Source organism: the organism of the source record quoted next, unplaced genomic scaffold (assembly GCF_019419815.1).
Source record: "Pyrus x bretschneideri cultivar Hongxiangsu unplaced genomic scaffold, Pyrus_bretschneideri_v1 Contig23, whole genome shotgun sequence".
Classification (NCBI taxonomy): Eukaryota; Viridiplantae; Streptophyta; class Magnoliopsida; order Rosales; family Rosaceae; genus Pyrus; species Pyrus x bretschneideri.
The window spans coordinates 3,118,287-3,140,557 of NW_025999535.1; the positions used below are offsets into that span (position 1 = coordinate 3,118,287).

The following is a 22,271-nucleotide window of genomic DNA, read 5'->3' on the forward strand; positions in this document are numbered from 1 at the left end:
AGTAAGTTGGTTTTTTTTTATATTTACACTAAGAAAACAAGAAAAAATTAGTTGCGAACTCGTTATTCACTTCTTATTTTTTTAAAAATATATTAAAAATTTGTCAAAATTATATTTTTAAATAGCATTACTCTGAAAAAAAAAATTACATAAAGTTGTCTGAGTCTTTTACCCAAATTAAAAACTACAAATGTCCAAACAAACCAAATCCATAAAATTAATTGAAAACAAAAGCACATATAGACAATACATTTACTTTTAATTTATATTGCATTTATCACTTTCAAGTTACAACATTCCATAATACAAAGCCCCCAATGCAAAAGAGAATCTTCTCCATTAAGTGGGTTTGGATGATGCAGGGCCAGGCTCTAAGGAAGCCCAATAGGCTGCCAACACCGCAGGCTCAAGCAAAATACATCTCAATACATCAACTACGTAGAGCTAGAGCTAGACCTACTACTCTAGAAATATTCTTTAATTCTTATACATATATATATATATATAGTTTATAGTATGACTAGTTCCTTCTTTTTTATCCCAACTAGTACTACGAGACTCCGAGTGAGGAGGAGTAGATGGAAAAAACTACAACTCGAGTTAGAAACAACTTGTCGGCTGAACCGTACCGGCAGTTGTTCCGCCTGCATGGATGCATGAAGCTTCAGCTGCTTGGTTATTGTAAGTGAGCTTCACATCTTGCAGTCTGATCCCGTTGCAAGGATACATGGAACTACAGTCGAATTTCACCGCCACTTCCGTCGCCGATGTACCATGAATGTCTTGATACGTCACATCGCTAACCTTAACTCCAGAAGCTTGGCCGGGGCAACCTTTGTCATTAGGGCAGTAATTTTGATCAATAACGATTGGATTTTGAACGTTGGTCATTACAATATGTTGGAAAAGAATGCTCCTAGCAAATCCAGTGCTAGGTCTCCCCTAAGACTTAATTCTGACGCCGTTTTCAGTACCAGTAAATGTAACTGTTTTAACTGTAACATTTTGTACACCGGCTTCTTGTTGGTCCTTCCCTAAACTCCCAATGCTGCACAAGCAAATATTGTTAAAGTTAGAACTGTATTATTATACATTAATCTAGCTAATAATTAGCTTAAATAATATGTATACAATTTTTTTTTAATTTTTTTTCTAGCTAGATATGTACCTGATTCCGTGGCCGGGTCCACATGCGACGTTTTCAATCCACAAATTGGTAGTGCCGGGGCCAACTGAGACACAGTCGTCACCGGTTGAAATTTTGGAGTCGAGAATGGTGACTCCAGATGACATTTGGACATGGATACCATCGGTGTTGGGGCTGTTGCCGGCCGCGTTAACCTTTACACCTTGCATTTTCACATTTTGGCAGCCGTTGACGACAATGTGGAACATTTGGCTGTTTAGTGATATTAATCCACTCACCACAACGTTGTTGGAGTTGGAAAAGCTCAGTGTCTGCATATATGATTAATTTACACAAATTAACTTCCATATACAGATACATAATTGCGTATTAACTAAAGTACTAAGTCTAAATGGAATTTGGAACTTAATTATTAACTCATAATTCCCCTAGTGCAAGCAATTAAGTGGTTGACGTTTGAAATTATCGATATCAGTTATATAATATCATACAAGCACATGCATTTGTGGGGTTTTATCATCAATTTTTATGATATTGTTGCTTTGATCCGACAATTGGTGAAGGCATGAGGTTGAGTCAGAAATCGTGCGAGGGATGAACGGTAGAGAAAGCAAATTCACATGTGGATGCATTATGAATATCTAGAAACATGAATAGAGAAAGGATTTAGTGTCCCATGATGTCTCAGGGACGCCTCTCTCGACATGAACATGACATTATGTTGCAACTCCCTGTACAAGAACTCAAGCTAGCTCTTTAGAAGTAAGAACACAATGAGACTAATGTTCTTTAATTAGGACCAGTTACCTGTTCATATTCCCATTTCCCAGAAAACCGAACGACCCATATATATATAGTTAAAAGTAGTTAATGGAAAAAACCGTCATTAGTACGTTACCGGTGGAAATTGACCAATTATTAATTTAATAATGTTCCACTAATTAATCACTTCCTTAAGTCACCACCTAATTAACTTAATTTTTACTTGAGACATAGCACGTAATCACAATAGTTAATATCTTGTATATGAATAATAGGTACTGGGACACTGTTGAGACGACGTTCCAACTTTTCTTTATAAAAAAATTAACCATCGATGAAATAAGTGAAGAGGTTAAACTTACAGTTGCTCCGCTGGGGCAACTCTTGCCCGAGGACTTGCAATCCCACAATCCGGTGCCCTGACCGTCGAGAACTCCACCGGAAATGGTGACCCCATTGACATGCTGAAAGAGAAGCCAGTTACCGGCATTTCCAATGACCTGGTAATCAGACGGGGCGACGAGAGTGCCGGCAATGCGGAAGGTGATGGCGTTGTTCTTGCATGGCCCAGAGAACACGGCATTGCCAAGCAAGAACCTCCCTGCGGGGACATAGATGACAGCAGGGTTGACGGAGGCACAAGCATTGGACCACGCAGAGAGGAAGGCCTTGGTGGAGTCAGTACTGCCATCTGCTTTGGCTCCTAAACTGCTCACACTGAAAGTGACGGCTGCAGCATCCACATTAGTAATGCTTATAGCCATCATCAACAACGCAAAAACTGCAGCTGCTGGATATGAGAGGCTTTTGGGGTTCGCCATTTGTGCTGGCTGGTTTTAGGATTTTCTGATTTGAAAAAGGAGTGAGATGGAAATGTAGGAGAAATAAAGAGGCTACTTGTCTTAATTACTTTAGAACGAGTAGTTGAAAGAGGAGGAGGAGATGGGAGAGTGTTGTGGTGGTGTGAAAGTTGCAACGGTTTTGAGGGGTATTTATAGGTGTGAAATGAAGAAATGGATAATTAATAAAATTGTGAATTTGTGGGCAAATCAATCAGGTAATAAAAATGAAATAGTAAGCAAGCAAGAGGCGCCGAAATTTACGTAGGTTTATTTCTTTATTTTATTTTTTTACTTTACAAAAATGGCCTTACGTATTGCGGCTTGGGGTACTGTAATCACGTATACTGTATAAACAATGCAACAGTGCACACCAAACACACCACCTGGGCCACCTCCATTCTGAATCATCTTTCTTTACGGTTGACTAAATTAGTATGCTGATGTTATACGTAGCTTGGTTGGCTGCTTGAAGCGCAAGTTCAATGCCCTCGATCACTTCACATGTCTTTTCATTTTATTCATTGCGATCACTTGACATATTTGACATATCTATTGGAAAAGAAGAGAATTTAGCATTTGTATTCAATTTACCACATCAACCATCAAATATAATTTTGACATATGATTTTTTACATCTCATTTGAAGATGTTAGACGTTTATGCAACAGTAATAACGGACTACGTGCATACAATAGCACTGCGGCACTCCTCATATACATGTGCATGTAATTCAACATTTTGCCTTGTTAGGTTGCGTAGGGTTGCAATTTGAAGGAGGCTAGAGGGTACGTACGTAATTTACGTAGGAGGGGGAAAGCATTGGTAACATGAGGTACGACTACGGGCAGAGGCCGTGATAAATGCAAGCGAATGGAGTAGAAAACGGAGAAACAAGCGGCGGCGTGTCATTTCCAACTAACACAACACGACTCCCTTACCTTCTGTTGATTTTGTTGGTTAATTATTGGACTTTATGTAATGTAATATTCATCTCAATTCAGGTAAATTGGTAATATGCATGCATGCACCCCTCTCTCCAAACACCCCTCGCCGTCCTTCCATTACATGGAGAGATTTTCAATGTAGAAAGATTTTTCATTGTGATGAGAACACGTGGTGTACTTTTTGTATTTCCGTCATAATGAATTTTTTTTTTCAATATTTATGTGTTACGCTATATGTTATTATACAAGTAGTTAAAGGATATTTGAAAAAATATAATTTATTCTACTTGTGTTAGCACATCACCCCATATTTCAAATACATTTAACAATCTCTCGATTCCATGCATAATGTTTGACTATTTTCATTACTTTCTTTACCTTTTTTTAAAAGAAAATTAATGAAAAATGTTTGAAAACTTTAAGTTTTAACGATAAGAACAAAATAAAGGGTAAAGTGAATAGTACCAGGATTGATTTTTTTACTATAAAAATATGGTTTTTCGTTAAAATGAATAGTACCGTAGACTTTTTGTTAAAACTTTTTTTTTTTAATAACTTTAATTTGCTGTTTGTGTTTGCACATGGTTCCTTCCTGATCAGGCTAATCTATATATCCTAATCAATCATTTCATACATACTGTTTCAAACCTAAAAATTGTTATAAACTGCCTAACTGTATAAAATAGCTGCTATAACTGTTTCTCTATTATAAAATAGCTGCAATAATGAATATCCATTCTATCAATCTTCGTTGACATCCCCATCCCCCTCCCCCCTCCCCTCTTTCCTTTAACGTACTAACACTATTGTTTGTAACAAAAGAAAATAGAGAATAAAAGAAGATTAGACTAGCTAGCTAGGGTTGTCAAAGAATTATAAAACGTGTAAATGTATCCCACGAAAATAGCATGCATGTGCAAATCCGTTGAGTTGATAACTAATTATTGGCGTGACCATGAAGATATGATATATGCCATAGCTATAGTCATTGTTGAGGAATGTATGAAATGTACGGGAACTAATTATTTCCCATTAATAAACGCTATAATGTACGTAATAATATAATTATTTTTTCTTCTTTTTTTATTCCAGTTCATCCAATGATTGCTTGGTCGCATTATAATTAAAAAAATAAGAAAAATAAAAAAAGAAAGGAATATTGGTATAATTTTATAAAAATTAGTGCATCTGCATCTCCCCCTTTAACGTTGCTCTCACATGCATGCATGACGATGGTTAATTTCGTATATACCAATTAATTTGGATTAATAATTAACACGAATTCCTGGCTCTGGCCATTCACCAAAAGTAAGCTTGGCCAGTCCACACTTGTCAGATCAGATCACAATCACAAGGAGCCAGTGATGGTCTCTGATTATAACTTTCCCGGAATGTTTTGTCTGGGGAGTCGGGATCAAGCTTTTTGATCCCATGCAGTAGTGCTGCATATATGCGTGCAACATATATACGTTATGCACTCCAATGTCCAATTGTCCATGTTAGGCAGCATGACTCATGAATGCTGGTTGCTTGTTTCAGGGATTCCCTGTTTCAGGAAATTTTTGTTTGTGTAGAGCTCTAGCCCTCGCCATGTGATTGGTGTTGACCTTTATGCTCATACAGATACATCAACACATATCTCACCGTGTGGTTAGGCTTATGTTACGCTATGCGCGAAATGTATTCATAATTCAACTAAAAGTCTAAAACTAGAAAATAAATATATGACAAACTAAATAGGAACCACGCCTATTTTAATCTTTACTACAATTTGAAACAATTTGATGTTCTGTTACTGAATCAAATTGACATTAATATAGGAAATATCTTATAAGAATATGCAAAGTTTCCGATGTGAGATTCACACTCTTAACATACGCTCTCTCACATGTGTGTGCTGTGACGTTAGAACCGAAGAAAATATTGTGCATCGTCCTACTCCTTTTCCTAACTATTATGTGAAGAGGAGATGGCATTGAGTGTTGGAAAAATTAGGGTCTAATTGCAATATTAAATCACATAAAAAATTTAAGAAATAATTCATGCAATTATATATCAAAATTAATACATGCACATGAGTAACCAATGTTAAATGAACATGATATAATGGATTACAAAAACCTAGAAAATACGGTCAAGGCAAGTGTTGGACACTTTGTCCTTAAGACAAGCTTACGCCCCACTACGGTGCTCATGGTTGATCGGCGCATGTCTCCCAAGATACAACAACCACGTCCTTGTAATAGTAGCACTCTAAATCACAAGGCTCCATGAACCACGATTGTGTTGAAAACTCTCTCACAGGATACATCAACCTTTGATCTTTGTAAGGGTACACTTGCAATACTTGGATCGGTTGAACAACTTGATTTTTACGTTGGTATGGAGGAGGTGAAGAATATAATGAAGCTTTCACGAATGATGAATCAAAAAGATAGAACAAGAAAGAAGAGGAGATGATTTTAATCTTCAACTTTTTTTCATAGAGATTAGCAAGTATGTATATATCTAGGACGGGAGTACTTTTGCTCACCATGGTAAACTATAGTGTATACTCACCATATATCTAATCATCTCAAAGAGTCCTACTTAACCTTGGTTATTTTTTTTTTTTTTTCAAAATTGAAAAAGTAACATTTAATGTGAAAGTTATTTAGAGTTAGATGAAATGACATGTAACAGATGATTATATGTATTGAGCTTACACCATAGTTACAGTAGTGAGCAAAAATACACCTTGTATTAGACTGTCTCAAGAAGACATTGGAAAAGAAAGACATATGATAAGCATTTGGCAATTAAAACTTTGGAGCAATGATAATAATAAGGAGGAGGATTCTCTCCCCTCCTAATCTCTCTCTCCTTCCCTCCCCTCTTATTTGAACGGTTACGGTTTAATCACGTCAACATCTTATATTGATTTTTTATTTTATAAAGATAATAAGACAAAAAAATAATATATGAAAGAAGAGAAGAAAAGAGGATGAGAATAAGATGGGAGAGAATCCTCCTCCAATAATAAATTGCAAGAGTAATCACCATAATAAGAATGGTTGATTGAGGTCACCAACCATAACGGCTAGAATTGGATCCTGATTGTAATCATCTTTAAGAGAGAATTAAGCCATAATAAATATATAGATGTCAAACGACTAGTAGTATTCTGAAGTACCCAAATAAAATTTCCAACAGATAAAACTTTACACGTTTACACGTCTTTATTTCTTGGGAATTTCAATGAAATATTTTCGGTATTGTTCACTTTTAACGTTAACGATATTTTTATCTTGAAAAGTCACTCTTGGTACTATTCACTTACACATTTATTTTGTCATTTTCATTAAAAACTAAAGTTTTTGAGGACTTTTTGTTAGTTTTCCTTTATTTCTTTAGTATGGAACGCTACGTAATTACGTATCTGTGCCTTGTTTTGACATAAAAGAAATGAAATGTTTGTCAACATTAGAGTATGAACTATTGAACAAGAAAGCATCAAAGGCTGCTACACGCGTCAATTTGGAACTCGGTGAGTTATAGACCCATAGACAATACGTCATTTGTTATTATACAAGTAGGGGGAAATATTTTCAAGTGTCATTCCACTTGTATAATGACATAAAAAATATGTATATGTGTTACAACACACTAAAAAAGTTCTTATTTTTTCAAAGTAATATCACTTCACTGTAAAATAATGAATAAGAACTGTTCGTTCTCTTATCATCATTTAAATATCACCTCTAAAAAAATTCGTTCAATTTGGGCGCAGTTTAATAATCTATATGCGCCTGACAAATCAACGCTTGTGGTAAGAAGTAGCACATCCTTATGATAAACCATCAATTTCTTTGATTGATATGAATGACAAAATAGTCTCCAACTCAAATAAAAAGTTTTTAGAGATAATTTTTAGATGATGATAAAGAAAAAATAATTCTTATCATAATATTTGTACAGCTTTGTTGCTTATCCCAATAATACAAAATTTAAATTTAAAAACAAAATAACTATGCAAAAAATTTGTAATTCAAGTGATTGAGAATATTTACTTTTACACTCAACATTCTAAATTTAAATCCGCCTCCATTAATATCGCTTGTATTAAAAATAAAAAAATAAAAGCTCTGATTAGCTGTGTGAAACCTTCTAAAAGCAACACCATGGCCTTTGTACAACGTCTCATGACCACCCTAACGAAACACTTCACTGCAGGATCGGTCCTTCCCTTCTCGTGTAATCTTGCTTCCACCAAGAAAATCAGAAAATGCACTCTTAATATGTTTTAACCAAAACAAACGACTCTCGAATATGTTGTCGATAATTTTTTGCCGCCAACATGTTGTCCATACTTTTTTGACAATATCGATACTCATCTGTCATGCACAGAGTTTTTCTGCTGAAACGTGTTGCGACATTGATTGCAAATTTTTATTCAATTACATAAGAGCAAATCAAACCTACGCAAACTTCCGGCCAGATTCCAATACCAGACGGGAAGCAAACAACCATCCAAGACTGATGTAGAAAATGGACATCTACATTCAAATATATAAACACGAAAAAGGCCGGGTTCTAACAACCAAAGTACTGTTGAGTTCAGCTTCAAATCTATTTTTGTATCTGTATTCTTTTGTCCCTTATCGGCAGCTCCACTGGCATCTGGGCTTCATGGGGATGATCTGGCCCCTTGTACACCTTTAGGTGGTTGAAAAGCGCTCTCCCAAGCTGCACGACAGAGTTTGTTTCAGAAGAAACTATTCAAGACAGATGATGCAGAGCAGTTGGGTAGTGAAAAACAATGCTAAAGCCGAGCACAACAGTCATGCAGAGAGAATCACTTGCATATACTTTTTCGCTGTGAATGAGTTTTGTAGTTTCAAGTTCCATCTATTTAAACTCTATGTTTAACATTTCAATCATACAAAACCAAGATGAAATATCTAGCTTTATTTGTGTATGCGTATGTATGTAGGAGAATAACTTTGAGTAAAAGAACTCACCCTCCCCTTTGGAAGCATACCACGAACAGCATGTTCGATAATCCTCTCTGGGATTCTCTGCTGTAACTGGTCAAACGTTTCCACTGTCATACCACCTGGTCGTCCAGAATGCCTCCTGTAGAGTTTTTGGTTCCTTTTGTTGCCAGATACGACAACCTTTTCAGCATTTACCTATAAATTTCGACACAATCATCCACCATAGCATAGAAGTATTTGCAAGCCAAAATAAGAGAAAAATGAAAAGAAGTAGAAGTTAAGCAAATTCCAGAACCTTGAAAACCAGAGAGAACAGCAATATAACACTCGGAAAAAAAACACTGATCTGCTAGAAACCCAAAGCTTGAGTAAAGCATTTTCGGGCCAGCCCACAGCAAAGCATACACAACTGAGAATACAAAAATGATTTAAAGCTAATTTTTCAAAATCGAAAGGTTTTAAGACTCTTTCAGTCTACACTCAGGGAAGATACTTAATATTTGTTAAGATTTGTGCATTTCTTCTTTGCTCAATCCCGGTTGCCTTCTTTTCCTTTCCAACTTGTTTGTGACTGAGAGAAATTCTTTTGATATTTGTCAAGACAAAATATTAACAAACACCAAGGGGATGGTAGACAAAGTATAAAAAAAGTCGAAACGTAAAGATAACTCAAAACCACTAATGGTGGAAAAGGAATGAAGGTATATTTGGAGAACAGTTAAAAGCCTACGCAGTAACCGGCACTTCAAAAAGACTTCCTTTCCTCTAGCAAACAGAAAGGACATATTGAAAGAAATGGGAAGTGGAGTCCACTCGAAATACAACCTAAATAACCAGAATCTCAACAGCATGACAAATAAACACATCAGCCATTTTCAACCAGAATAACAAGAAGCAGAGAAGAAAACAATGAACAATAAAGGAAAAGGCGGTTCTCACTAGAAAGCTATTTCTTAGCCTAGTTACATTCTATACAAACCTAGACCATAAGCAGTTTTAAAAATTTAATATACTAAATGGCATCTGTGGTTGAGTCTTTATCAGTTTTATCATCACATTGTATAGTTGAAACTATAAAAGTAGACTAAATCGGCAATTATATAAGTAGACCAGGAAACACTGATAGTACCTCATTTTGTGGATTTAGTACCCATTTCGCTCCTTAACACTATCAATATCAGTAACGAAAGCCATTTCTCAGAAGTCGCATACAAAAATCTCACTTGGCAGTTGGCATCTAACTAGAGGCTTAAATAAATCCCAGCTACTTGGATTTTAAATATTCTAATCTTCCAGACAGGCATGGAGCACCCTCAAAACAAATTACGAAGCCCAAGTCTTGACAAAATGGTGACGGAACCAAACAAATCGAAATATACAGAAATAAACTAGCAGATTAAATTGAGACAGAGACTAATCAGCTTCAATGTACATGGGCACATGGAAGAAAGCATACAGATGCATGCAAATACGATTTTAAACAAGATCTGAAAAGAAATCTCAGCACAAGGAATATTCCCCATTGTGTCAAACATGTTACCTATATCCAAATGGATTGCACAATAATCTAAACACTATTATAATTATGACATAATAATCTAACATTGAAGATGCTTATTATACAACTAAACATCCAATGAACATAAACTAAAGTAAATTGTGAGGACGTACCACATGGTATATCCATGCTCACAATATTTACCAAGCCAACATGTTAAACAAAGAAAAAGACATCATAGTGTATGATATATTTTCAATGATCTCACGTAAGGACTAGACAGTGATCTAGAATATCTAATTCCACACCAACCAAGAACCTTAAGAACCACTCCTCACTCCTCAGCCACTACCATATAAGTAAAAGAAAGATTGTAATACAGTCTGCATCTAGAGCAATTATAATGAAGAAAATGCTTGTGCATGACTAGAAACTCCACATGCCACAATGACAAATGCTCCCATGTCCACACTGGGGGTGTAGGTCGCCAAATTTTTCCCGCGGATGTAAATGGCAATTGTGGATGCCATTCTTCCAAGAATCTTGTCTGTGGCATCAACGATAAACCACGGTTTGTCAGTATTCACATGGTCTGCAGCTTTTGGATACCATGTATTATTCCAAATGTCCTGGAGAAAGAGTGGAAAACCTGAATAAGAACCTAAGTACATTTTGATATTGCCCTCGAAGAAAAGTATATACCGACATCGATAACTTCTAGGAGAGCATATTTAAACAACATGTAATAAAAATGCATGTTACAATATTATAAACAGGCCGAAAACATATACTCAATAACGGTGTTCGAAGAAATCAGTAGAAGTTTCTGACATTCAAAATCTACCAAGTATCTTTTAGAAAACTATCCATTGGTCTCAATATTTCACATGGAAGACTAAATAAGTTACAGTTTATACTAAACAAGCTTACAAAATTGGAGATTACATAGGAATTAAGCATGAAGCACAAGTCTTGGGCACACCTACCATTAAAATTCAAATCATTTTTCTGCTTTGCTTTCTGGGTCCACATTTCTAACTCAAAATTTTCAGAAACAAAATTGAAAAAGTACCTTCCTTTATGTATGTATATGTATGGAGAGAGAAAGTGAGTGTGAGTACATACAGGGCCGTCGACTTCGTAGTCTTCAAACATCCATCGCTGATCCAAAGGGACCCGAACGAAGTCCTCAGTCTTGCTGCTGAAGATCTCGAAGCTCCGCCGTGTGTTTCCTTCATTGTTGAAGCTCAGGTCGGTGGTGGAGGGAAACCAGAGCTTTTGCGGTGGCGCCACCGAGAACCCGACAAATGGGGTTTTAAGGGCTGGTTTTGCAGAGGAGGAGAATGGGGGTTTTGGGGAAGAAGAGCAAGTGGAGGAGGATGAGAGCAAGGAAGAAGAAGATGAAGCTGCGAGCGAGAGTACGGACATCTTTGTGTCTCAGCTCTCTCACTCAGTCCACTGTTTCTGTGTTGCGTTTTTGGGGGTTGGGTTTCCGAGCGTTCGTTGATAAAATAGGATGAGATGGTCGACTTGCAGATGAACATGGATCAAAACGCAACGCATCGGTCGAATTATGTTAATTATTTTTTACAAACATTTCAAACTCAGAGTTAGTTTTACAACAATTTTCGGCTTTAGTTTTTAACTTTTTATTCGTGTTGAAGATATTTAAAACTTATATAAGAGAAATACAGGCTTTAAATTAATAGGGGGAGATTTATCTAAATTACAGAAGAATAATTCGAACTTGGATGCATCAAAAGAGGTATACTCTTCTAACCAACATAGCTTAGCTTCAGTTTTTCACTACTTGAAATGCCGAATATTTTTGTCCAGATCAACAATATGGGGTGATTCAAATTTAAAGCAATTTGAAATTAAAAACAGAAATATGTTTAGACCGGAATTTTAATTGATTAATGTTGAGTATTGTGTTTCTCAAAACTTTTTTTTTTTTACTCAATAAATTGGATTTTGTTGTTGGGATGTTTCTCATATAAATGTTGAAAGATGTTTTAAGTTTAAATTTTTTCGTCACTTTTGTTTTAAAAAAAAAAAAATCCCTCGTAACTCATTATTAAATAAAAAAAATAGAAAATCAAGTATCTAAATAAAAAACATCTTAATTATTGCAAATGACTATTTAACGTGCAGTTGTGAACAAATAATCATATTTATACATTTTAACACTGATTTAATCTCACAAATTTATCTTGCGAATAACAATTAATTATTTAACTTATTAACGTTATCGATTTACTAAACAAACATCTCAATGACACCTTATATGGACTTATCCCAAATAATACTTTTTCTTCACAGAGACTCAAACTCACATTCAAATTACACAAAAGAAATGACATAATCAACTCACCTCCACACCAAACACCCTCCAATTCCTTCCTAATTCCAGTCTCAATCCCACCGCTCCTCCTCCTCCATCCCCATCCTCCCCATAAAATTCCTGATCCCAACCCACCCTCACCCCCACAATCGCTCCAAACAAACAATGAACAGGCCTCCCGCAGCCATTGTGCAGAGTGCTGTGTCCCAGGCAATGAGCTTGATCCAATCGTCGCCTCCGACCTGGCAGTCCGCCGTCCTCAGCAACATCCTCATCTTTCTGCTGGGTTCTCCAATCCTGGTCTCCGGACTCTCTGCCTCTGGCATTGGAGCTGCTTTCTTGCTCGGTACTCTCACTTGGCGCGCTTTTGGGTCTTCTGGGTTTCTCCTGGTGGCCACGTACTTCGTCATCGTGAGTAAAATTTCTCTTGCTTTTATGTGCCTGAGCGTTTGTTGGATATTAACTTTATCTGGGCTTTTATTTTGTACTGTTTCCTGGATATAAATTGGTTATTCTATTAATTTCATAGAGCTTTTTGATAATTGGAATCAAACTCGCCATCAAGGGAATACCTAAGAGAGGAATACCACTAGACCTTAATACTAAGCGAAGATAATTGGTATATGGTATTCCTTCTCTATCAAACGAAATTGCGCCTTAAAGTTCTGTTCTTTTATAATATTTGTTAAATTTTTTGTTTTTCTTTTCTTCGAAATTTGAGTGAGGGATGCAAAAGTTAAGGTGCTGAACTTTCATAGTGACAGTGGATACTCAGGTCTAAGGGGATTTGCATGAAATCTGTAACTTCGTAAACTTAACAATTTCACGCTATTAGGCTCATTAATGAATCTAATTTCTGAGCGGTATTGATCTCTGATGTTTTGTAATGCGGTTTTGTCAAAATCTTCAGGGGACGGCAGTGACAAAGGTGAGAATGAAACAGAAGGAGGCTGAGGGGGTAGCCGAGAAGAGGAAAGGACGGAGAGGTCCTGGCAGTGTCATTGGATCCAGTGCTGCTGGCTGTGTTTGTGCTTTCCTCACAATACTTGGAGCAGGAGGAAGCGGATATTCTCAGCTTTGGCAACTAGGGTTTGTTGCCAGCTTCTGCACTAAGTTAAGTGATACTGTCTCGAGTGAGATGGGAAAGGCATATGGCAAAACCACGTAAGTATCTGTCTTTGGTTGAATTAAGCTCTTCATGTTCATGTTGTTAGAACTGATGGTATGGGTCTAATATTGGTATTCCATGCTTAATAACATCATGGTTAATAAGTTCCATTCTTTTTGGCATTACATGATTAGCAACCCCAGAACGGCTTCTGGTAGTCTATTCTTTGAAATTGTCATAGTTCATCTGTCTCTTCGTCTTTGCTTATTAGATTTTATACATAGTTCAGCTTTACATGCTCTGGTGATTTTCTACATAGTGTTTAGGTTTAATCCTGTTAGGATGCCAAGTGGCTGGTGGCATCACTTAGTTAGCCCTGGTGTCTCAATTGTTGAGTTGGAGATCTTGAGCCTGCACGCAGATTTTTAAGCTCAGATATGTGCAGATGCAAAGGGTGAATGAATATTTGATTGTATTAGTGTTCTTGTTAACATCTCTTAGCAATCATGGGTTAAGGTTGATTTAGGTTCTATCATTGGTATCAAGCCATTGATCCTTAAATCTCTTCTCTGTTGCCGTATGACTCATGCGTTGACGAAGAAAGCCATGGAATCTTAGAATCATCTGGCTGCGATTAACGACACTCTCCATGTGCTAATCCAGCGATTTGACACCATGGAAGCTCGTCAAGATTTTTCTGATGCTCAATTCGAGAAATTGTATGCACTTTTGTGGATAAATGTGATATGGGTTTTCCCGGTGAAATGTCAGATGCGACCCATTCGGATCCCAATTCGCATCCGCTGTTCATCAAAATGGCATCTCATATCTTAGTTGTGAAATCGAATCAAGTCATTCTCAAGCTTCAATCCTTCCATGAGGAAAAGATTCAAGCCCGAGAGAGAGTGAATCAGTTATTCTCTCAATTTCATCGAAGATACAAGTCCAAGACTCATCCTTGTTTATTCAACAAGAAAGTTGAAGATTCTGTTATAGTTTCTCCAGTTCTTGATTCTGATTGCATGAAATCCAAGGTTGCGTTCTGGGTTTTTGCATTTCCTAACAGCTTGGCTACTGCTTTTGGAGATAAATTGAATCAGTTCAGAACGATGCCTTAGTCTATTCGTGAATCCAACTGCAAGAACGATGTGGCCCAAGATTTCATTTTTAAAATTCATGTTTCTGAAAATGGGTTCATGGAAATTGATTATCCTGCACTTCAGGTGTTTGATGAAAGGTCTCACTCAACAAATGATTGTGATCTTCAATTAGGCTATCATATGTTGATTTTTGACGCCGGGGGTACACTTATTCGTGGGCTCTTCACTTTGATTGTTCCGACCAAAGATGCTCACAGTTCTAAATTTCTTGTTTTTAGTGGTGAATTCATGAAAAATGGTATTATTGTGCTTTTGAAGCTTGGCTTCCATGAGTTGATTCGTGACAAAGGAGGAACATCTGGTCCAGGCCTCTTTAATTTGAAGTCTACTGGGGACAAACTTTTGGAGATAGCAAAGCCTCTAATGCGGACAATTTTTTGGAGACAGCAAAGCCCTTTGGGTTGCCTGATGAGACGACTTTTTTGCCTTCAATCCGTCTGATAAAATGTGGTACTCAGGTTGCTGTGTTGTTCGATCGTGACATGTGCTACTGCAAGGGCATTCGGAATAAGGGTGGAGGCTCCAAATTCAAGTATACGGTTGCTCCAAAAAAAAAAAAAAATCCTTGTATGAATGAATTTGGAAGTTCTACTGAATATAGACAAAGAATAGATATGATGTTGGTCTCCTTAGGTGGAGAAATTTGGGGACGAATTATTTCAGTCACAGTGTCCACAGATACTAGATTCTTGCCCTCAGCTGAAGTAGTTCATTCAATGATCAAGACATATTCTAATTGCTTAGTTGTGAGGGAAGTATTGAACAAAGCAGGGAGGGTATTGCTTTTGGGCATTACAAACAGGCCCAAGTAAAAGCAAGAGCAAGACGACAATTTTGTGTTATATGCTATTGAGAATAGATGTACGAGTCAGGCTGTTCAAGTGGAGATTGAGATGCATGGCGATGTGTTGTTCTGTGTAGCTGCCCTGGGTATCCTAATGCGTGCTAGAAATTCTGATTGTATGGTCACCATTGCTCCTTTTTTGGGAAGGTGTAATGTGGAGTTAATGTTATCAGCAATGTGCTCTTGGTGAAAGCACACGCCTATGGTTTCATTAGTTCAGTACATATGTTGTTGCTCGTTTACAAGGGAAAAATATACATGTTTTTTGTCCTACTTGTGGAAGCATATTGCTGCGGCAAGTTGCTATGAATGCTGCTGCTATATACTACTGGCTTACGTTGCTCATTGTCTCAAGATCAACCTTGAGTAGTTGGATCCATTGCCAAATCATAATCAAAAGAATGCTACTGGAATTTTCAAAGTTAAACCTTGAGGACAAGGTTGATTTCCAGGGGTGGGGTAATGTTAGGTTTCCAAGTGGCATCACTTAGTTAGCCCAGGTGTCTCAATTGTTGAGTTGGAGATCTTTAGCCTGCAACCAGATATGTAAGTTGAGCTATGTGCAGATGCAAAGGGTGAATGAATATTTGGTTGTATTAGTGTTCTTGTTAATATCTCTTAGCAATCTTGGGTCAAGGTTTATTTAAGTTCTATCAAATCTTGTACACCGTATGATTGACACATAAGGTTGACTCAAATTCTGAAGCTGTTATTAATTAGAAATGTATCTAATGGGTTCCAAAAAGGAAATTAAATGGTTGTGCCTGGAACATTCCAGCAGTTTGGCCCACCTAATGTCATGTGGCACAGCATTTAAAATATTGAAAATAAGAAAACTACGAATTACTGATATCCCTTAGCCTTTTCTATTTATGATCAGATGAAAGTCGAAAGCTTCAGTTGTCAACTGAATCTTGTGTTGGCTTGTTGGATTCGTTTTAGATGACTAAGTTATTTGGGGACGGGCCTGCAAAACTTTGACACATAATGAGAAGATGGTTCTAGTAGTTTTCTCATTAAGGGTGGTCCTGTCCATCAGTAAAAGAATGGACAACCATTACTGAAGCTATATTTTGTTATATTTAGTTAGCCAATAGAATTGCGTAAACTATATTTTGTTAGATTTAGTTAGCCAATATGTAAGAGCTGATACTATAAAAGTGCCTTAATCATGGTCTGGTTGTTGAGGTTAACCTTTCATTGACGGTGTAATACTCTCATAAAGTGAAAATAACATAAAATGCATAATGCTTTAGCATTCACATAAAAAATCATTTAGTCTACTGTGCGGTTTCTAGTGCAGGATGATTGCAGCATAGTGAAATTTGAAGCTTTAATTTTCTGTTGACTACTTTTGGTGACATAAAGAAGCTAGGAACTGGAAGTATCAAATTAAGAATTAGATTCTCGTGACTTAGGTCGATTCACTTCAAGTTGAATCAACAACAAAACTGATGTTTTTCATTCAGGAAGAATCTTAGGGCTTACATTTGAATTCTGCTTTCTAATGGAATTAGAAGAAGCTAGGAACTAAAAGCGTCAACCTGAGAATTAGATTGTCATGAAATTATGTTGAGTGACTTGCGTCAACAACTATACTGATGTGTTGTCATTCATTAGAATCTTAAGGCTTACTATCAAAGTCTCTTTTCTAATCCAATTAGATGTTTTCCTTAGGATACACCTTGTAAAGTTATGTAACTGTCCCTTCATAGGTCAAGTTTCTCATTGGGAAAGAAATCCAACTAGTGTTGTGCTAATTTTTCTGCTAACTGGATAAACGTGTTTCTTTTTTCTTTTGGACTAAAGATCAACAAAGATTTCTTTGATCTCATCGCAAATTTAGTATTTTCTGTTACCCCAGATCAATTTAAAATTCCAATAACATAAATTTTGCTTCTTGACCAGGTACTTAGTTACAACATTGAAGGTAGTTCCAAGGGGAACAGAGGGGGCTATGAGTGTTGAGGGAACCTTTTCTGGACTTTTGGCTGCTATCGTTCTTGCATTTGTTGGTTGCGCCATGGGTGAGGTGCTGTTTACGATATATACCCTTCGATGTTTGTATTTATTATTTGTCTGTCACTTAACTTTTATGTTTATAACATTCCTTGTACTTTTGGTCAAACAGATAAGTGCACCTGAGGCAATGATATGCGTAATAGCTTCCCAAATAGCTAATCTTGGTGAGAGCATTATAGGTGCTGCTCTTCAAGAGAAGGAAGGATTTCGATGGGTAAGCAACGATTCCCACGTTTGATTTTTTCATATCAAATTTTTGGTTCCTTTATTTTATGTATTCTGTTCATTCTCTAATAGAATCAGTTAAGGAGCACCAATAGCCATCCCGTTTCATGGGCCTCCTGAGTATATTTGAGCTTGATTCATGGGTTTACTGAGCACGTTGGTGAAATAATGATGAATATGGGGAAGTATGGTGGTCTTTTATCCCATTGAGGACCTGGTGATAGAATTAATGGGCAATATGGGTAGCACAGGGAGGTTCCTTGAATAATAACAATTTCATGATACCGTACCACTCTGACCCCCCAAATCGTGAGGAAATTTTTTTAAAATGCATAATTTTCTTTGTGCTTCAATTGCACTAATTCCCCTTCAAAAGCATGGACATGGAGGGCCTTAGAGGTTACAGCTCCATAATATACATTTTTCCTTGTAGTTTGTTGTCGGTTTCAGCAGTGTGCAACATATTTCCCTCTGTCCTTACCCTCTGTCCACGCTCAATTTTACAGCTCAACAACGATGCTGTGAATGTCATAAACATATCGATGGGCAGCATTTTGGCAGTCTTGATGCAGCAGGTTTTACTCCAGAACTGGAGTATGTAAATTGCCAAATTCATGAAGGTAGAAGATGCTTCTCCGACGTGCCAACCAGCTATGCTAACAAAATCGAACATGATGCGTATACTTTACACTGGTGACTGAAAAGACCGTTGCACTCTACGCGGGAGACAGATTACAAGCATGTTGCCTTACTCAGATGGCGGTATTAACAATTTAGCGAGACTCTGTTCATACAAAGTTATTCAGAAATTTTTTGGGAGAAAACTCTGGTTCGACGCTCCCGTTCCCCAAAGAGAAAAAAATTACCCACGAAACGTTTTGGTGAACTATTTGTCGTCGAAATGTATATACAATGGAAATTAATCTTGAAGTAGTCAGAAATAGGATTATTTTGCTATGTTCCATCAAGAACATTTTTTCTTATTGAAATGTAATTTTTTGTCTTTTAAAAAATGAGGACAACTGGTGGCAAACCACGGTTATCCATCTCTTCCGGGGGCTGAGAAGACTCACAGAGGCATTTCAGCCTCGTTATGGTCACAAGTCTGGGTTTCACACCTTGCCAAAATCCCCCTAAACTTGTACCACTAACTCTTGAATACCAATTCTTAAAAAAAATTCGGCTAAAATACTACGTTTTTAGTTCAAGGTATCAATGGAAAAGTAAATAAAAATGATGTTATAAATACTATTCAATACAATTACATGATTGCCACTCAATGCTAACATTTTTTTTCGGCCGGCCAATATTTCTTGCAACTAGTTCATCAGATTTTCTAGCGACCAGGCGATATAATTTTTCAGTCTCAAGGTCACTGTTCAAGAGTGACGTGCAATGAAACATGTAATGAATCTTATCATAAGTTCTCTAATTGTGTTGTGTATATATGTAAAAACCAATATTCGCACAACAAATAAAATTGAAGATGAAAAATTGCACATCGGAAATTTCTGGCAATCGAAAAAAAAACCGGCCACTATGACGGTGGTCGACAACATGGCACTAGCACAGGTGCCATGTGTGTCATATGCAATTGGGAACAAAAATATAAATGTTTCTATACATAAAAGTATATTTGCCGTCAATTTATGGCTTAATCCAAATAAAAAGGGAATTAATTAGTAGTTTTCTTTATGGTTGATAAATCTTTTTCCTAAAATCATTAACTTGAAATTAATTTTGTATTTAAATTGTAATCATTACTCACTCACTTTTTCTCTTTCACACGAAAACTTTATTCTTTTAATAACTTCCGTCATATGCATAGCATGTCTAGAATATCCAATAACTTTATTAACCTTCTAAATGAGACCTAATTCTAGAGTCAAGTCAAAATGAATTGAATAAGACGGGTACTAGTCGGACTAATTTCTGTAACCGTCATATTGTCACATAGTGCTACCAATCAAGAAATCCGGTTGGAATCTCATCATTTCATAGCAGACTTTCATGCAACCATATAAACCAAAACAAGAACTCAGACTAAACCATCCAATTTCCTCTAACAAAATCAGAAGCAGCCAAATTTTGATGATAAGCACCTTGTTTTGAACGCCCCCAAAGAACAACCACCTGAAGTTCCTCTCTCTAAACATGCCCTCCTCGTTTTGCCACCTCCCTTAAACCACCCCTATTCCATGCCTTATATTGTCTCTTAGCCTACCTGAAAAACATGTCCTCTTCTTCCCATGAAATTGTCCTCACCAGCTCCCCAGACGGCCCGATTATCGCCTATGATGCTTCCTCGGGCACTGCTCTAGCACAGTTCACAGGCAGCAGGTCCCCGCGTCGAGGTCTCACCATTGTTGGGAGGCCTTACATTGCTGCCTCACACGTATCTCCCACCACTGGTTCTGGTTCAATCCACCTTTACAACTGGTGTTCTTCATCTGCCTTGCATAACTTGCAAGTTCCGGAACCCGTTGCCCCCCTCGCCGCCATGTCTGACGGGGCGTACCTCTTTGCCGGCGGCCTGTCAGGGAGTGTTCATACATTGTCCATCCCGTCTGGGGATGTGCTCAAGTCATTGGCTGTGCATAACAAACCCGTGTCCTGCCTCGGGATCAGCCACGACGAGTCGCTCCTGATTTCTGGCAGTGATGATGGAAGCATTGTGGTTGTTCCCATCTTCCAGCTTGTGGCGGCCTCAGGATATGTATTATACGATAATGTGGAAGACCTGGTGTTGCATAGGTTTTCTGCTCATTCGGATTCGGTGACTGCCGTTGTTTCTGGTGTGGGATTACACACCTCCCAAGTTATTTCGTGCTCATTGGATGGCACATGTAAATTCTGGAGCCTCTTGCGCGCGGCGCTCCTGCGTACAGTTGTGTTTCCGTGCGCTATTTTCGGTATCGCATTAAACCCAAGAGAACCCGAGTTCTATGCTGCAGGATCAGATGGTTCAGTATACAAAGGATTATGGAGAAGTGGAAGGAGGCAGCTTGTAATGCAAGGCAAGGACTTGATCACCTGGAGTCCGAAGCACGACGGGGGAGTTGTATCTGTGGTGATGGTGAATGAGGGAAGGAATTTGTTATCAGCTTCGGAAGACGGGAGTGTCTGGGCTTGGCAAGTTGATGCAGGACAGGTGGTTATGGTTCTCGCTAACGAGATGGGGAGCATTAGTGATCTGGTGGCAGCCACGGGCACAAACTACAGCAAAGGGCATGATTTCAGCGCGAGCAACAGGGGTTATCGAAATGGGAGTTGCGAGTTTGGGTTAACTGGAAAAGAACTGACGAGTATGCCGATAAAGATGTTAAAAATGGACGAGATGTTGAAGGTGGCAGCAAGGGATAGAAGCAGAGCGATTGATATGCTCGAATCTGCCATCGGAATGTATGAGAGGCTCTTGGAACTCATCCTCAAGGAAGCCAAGAAAAGTAGCAGCAACAACAAACAACGGTGATGAAAAGGATAAAAACATCATACACAATTTCTATATGCAAAAATGTGTTATTCAGACAAATGTACGTCTCTATATAATACACACAGTGGTAAACATTAGTTCTATTTTCTCTTCGCCCTTCGCGTCCGCCTTCCTCAAGAAAAAATAAAACAGATGCAACGTTTTAGTGTTCGTTCAAATGGGCACTAACACAGAATTGCTAATTTTACATTCATCATATAGCGTTCATTAGAATGAAAATTCATCAGATACAGAAACATAAGAGTACGGTTTAAAACCGCCCTAACCATTCAAATCGTCCAAAACCAAATCAATCCAACCAGTTCAGTTCGCATTTTACACTATAACAACATAATCGTCAGCCTAAATGAACCAAACCGCGTCTACCCCGTTAAACAGACAATACAAGAAACCTAATGAAGGGATATTTCCTCCATTGCATTTCTTTTTTTCTGGCTGGTACTTGTAGGCCAACCATTGAAGTATAAATTCAAACATTTAACAGATGCGCTCTTGTCCTATTTTCGACAGGTTGTTCATAATTCAAATTCCAGATGCAATTTGATTTGAAACATTCCTAACAGTAAAAGACATGTGGCAAATCAACCCCCTAATGCAAAACAAAAACAGAAAGCATGATTTGACAATATAAAAGTTCATAAAGTAGTGGTCGGCATGGGGCTGGGTCTAGGAATATCATGCACAGTGAACTAGCACATAACGTTCTAGTAGATCATATCTGATATCAGTCATAGGAAAATTGTAGGCTGCGGATTTAACTTCCGTCAACAATTACACTACAGGAGGACGGTATTTCAAATCAATCATGATACCGTCAACTTAGCATCCCAGTTGTATAAGAAACTGAGATCATAATGCATCACAGTTTTAACAAAGTCAAATGAAAGAACAAGCTAGGAGGTCCAG

General features: G+C 37.6%; 3 protein-coding genes and 1 pseudogene across 3 annotated transcripts; 2 read left to right on the forward strand and 2 right to left on the reverse strand.

Moving 5' to 3' along the window:
* Nucleotides 1–240: 240 nt before the first annotated feature.
* Nucleotides 241–2,837, reverse strand: LOC125478037 (annotated as a pseudogene).
* Nucleotides 2,838–8,083: 5,246 nt separating this feature from the next.
* Nucleotides 8,084–11,665, reverse strand: LOC125478041 (50S ribosomal protein L13, chloroplastic-like). The gene is made up of 4 exons (XM_048585754.1): nucleotides 11,295–11,665; nucleotides 10,613–10,798; nucleotides 8,696–8,866; nucleotides 8,084–8,420 (listed from the first exon to the last, which is right to left on the reverse strand). Exons 1-4 carry the CDS (start codon nucleotides 11,595–11,597, stop codon nucleotides 8,304–8,306), a joined length of 777 nt encoding a protein of 258 aa, XP_048441711.1. The 5' UTR covers nucleotides 11,598–11,665; the 3' UTR covers nucleotides 8,084–8,303.
* Nucleotides 11,666–12,489: 824 nt separating this feature from the next.
* Nucleotides 12,490–19,061, forward strand: LOC125478040 (protein VTE6, chloroplastic-like). The gene is made up of 5 exons (XM_048585753.1): nucleotides 12,490–12,924; nucleotides 13,424–13,677; nucleotides 17,534–17,657; nucleotides 17,757–17,861; nucleotides 18,379–19,061. Exons 1-5 carry the CDS (start codon nucleotides 12,679–12,681, stop codon nucleotides 18,472–18,474), a joined length of 825 nt encoding a protein of 274 aa, XP_048441710.1. The 5' UTR covers nucleotides 12,490–12,678; the 3' UTR covers nucleotides 18,475–19,061.
* Nucleotides 19,062–19,840: 779 nt separating this feature from the next.
* On the forward strand, nucleotides 19,841–21,599 carry LOC125478036 (protein ROOT INITIATION DEFECTIVE 3-like). The gene has a single exon (XM_048585743.1). It carries the CDS (start codon nucleotides 20,106–20,108, stop codon nucleotides 21,342–21,344), a length of 1,239 nt encoding a protein of 412 aa, XP_048441700.1. The 5' UTR covers nucleotides 19,841–20,105; the 3' UTR covers nucleotides 21,345–21,599.
* The last annotated feature ends 672 nt before the right edge of the window (nucleotides 21,600–22,271 follow it).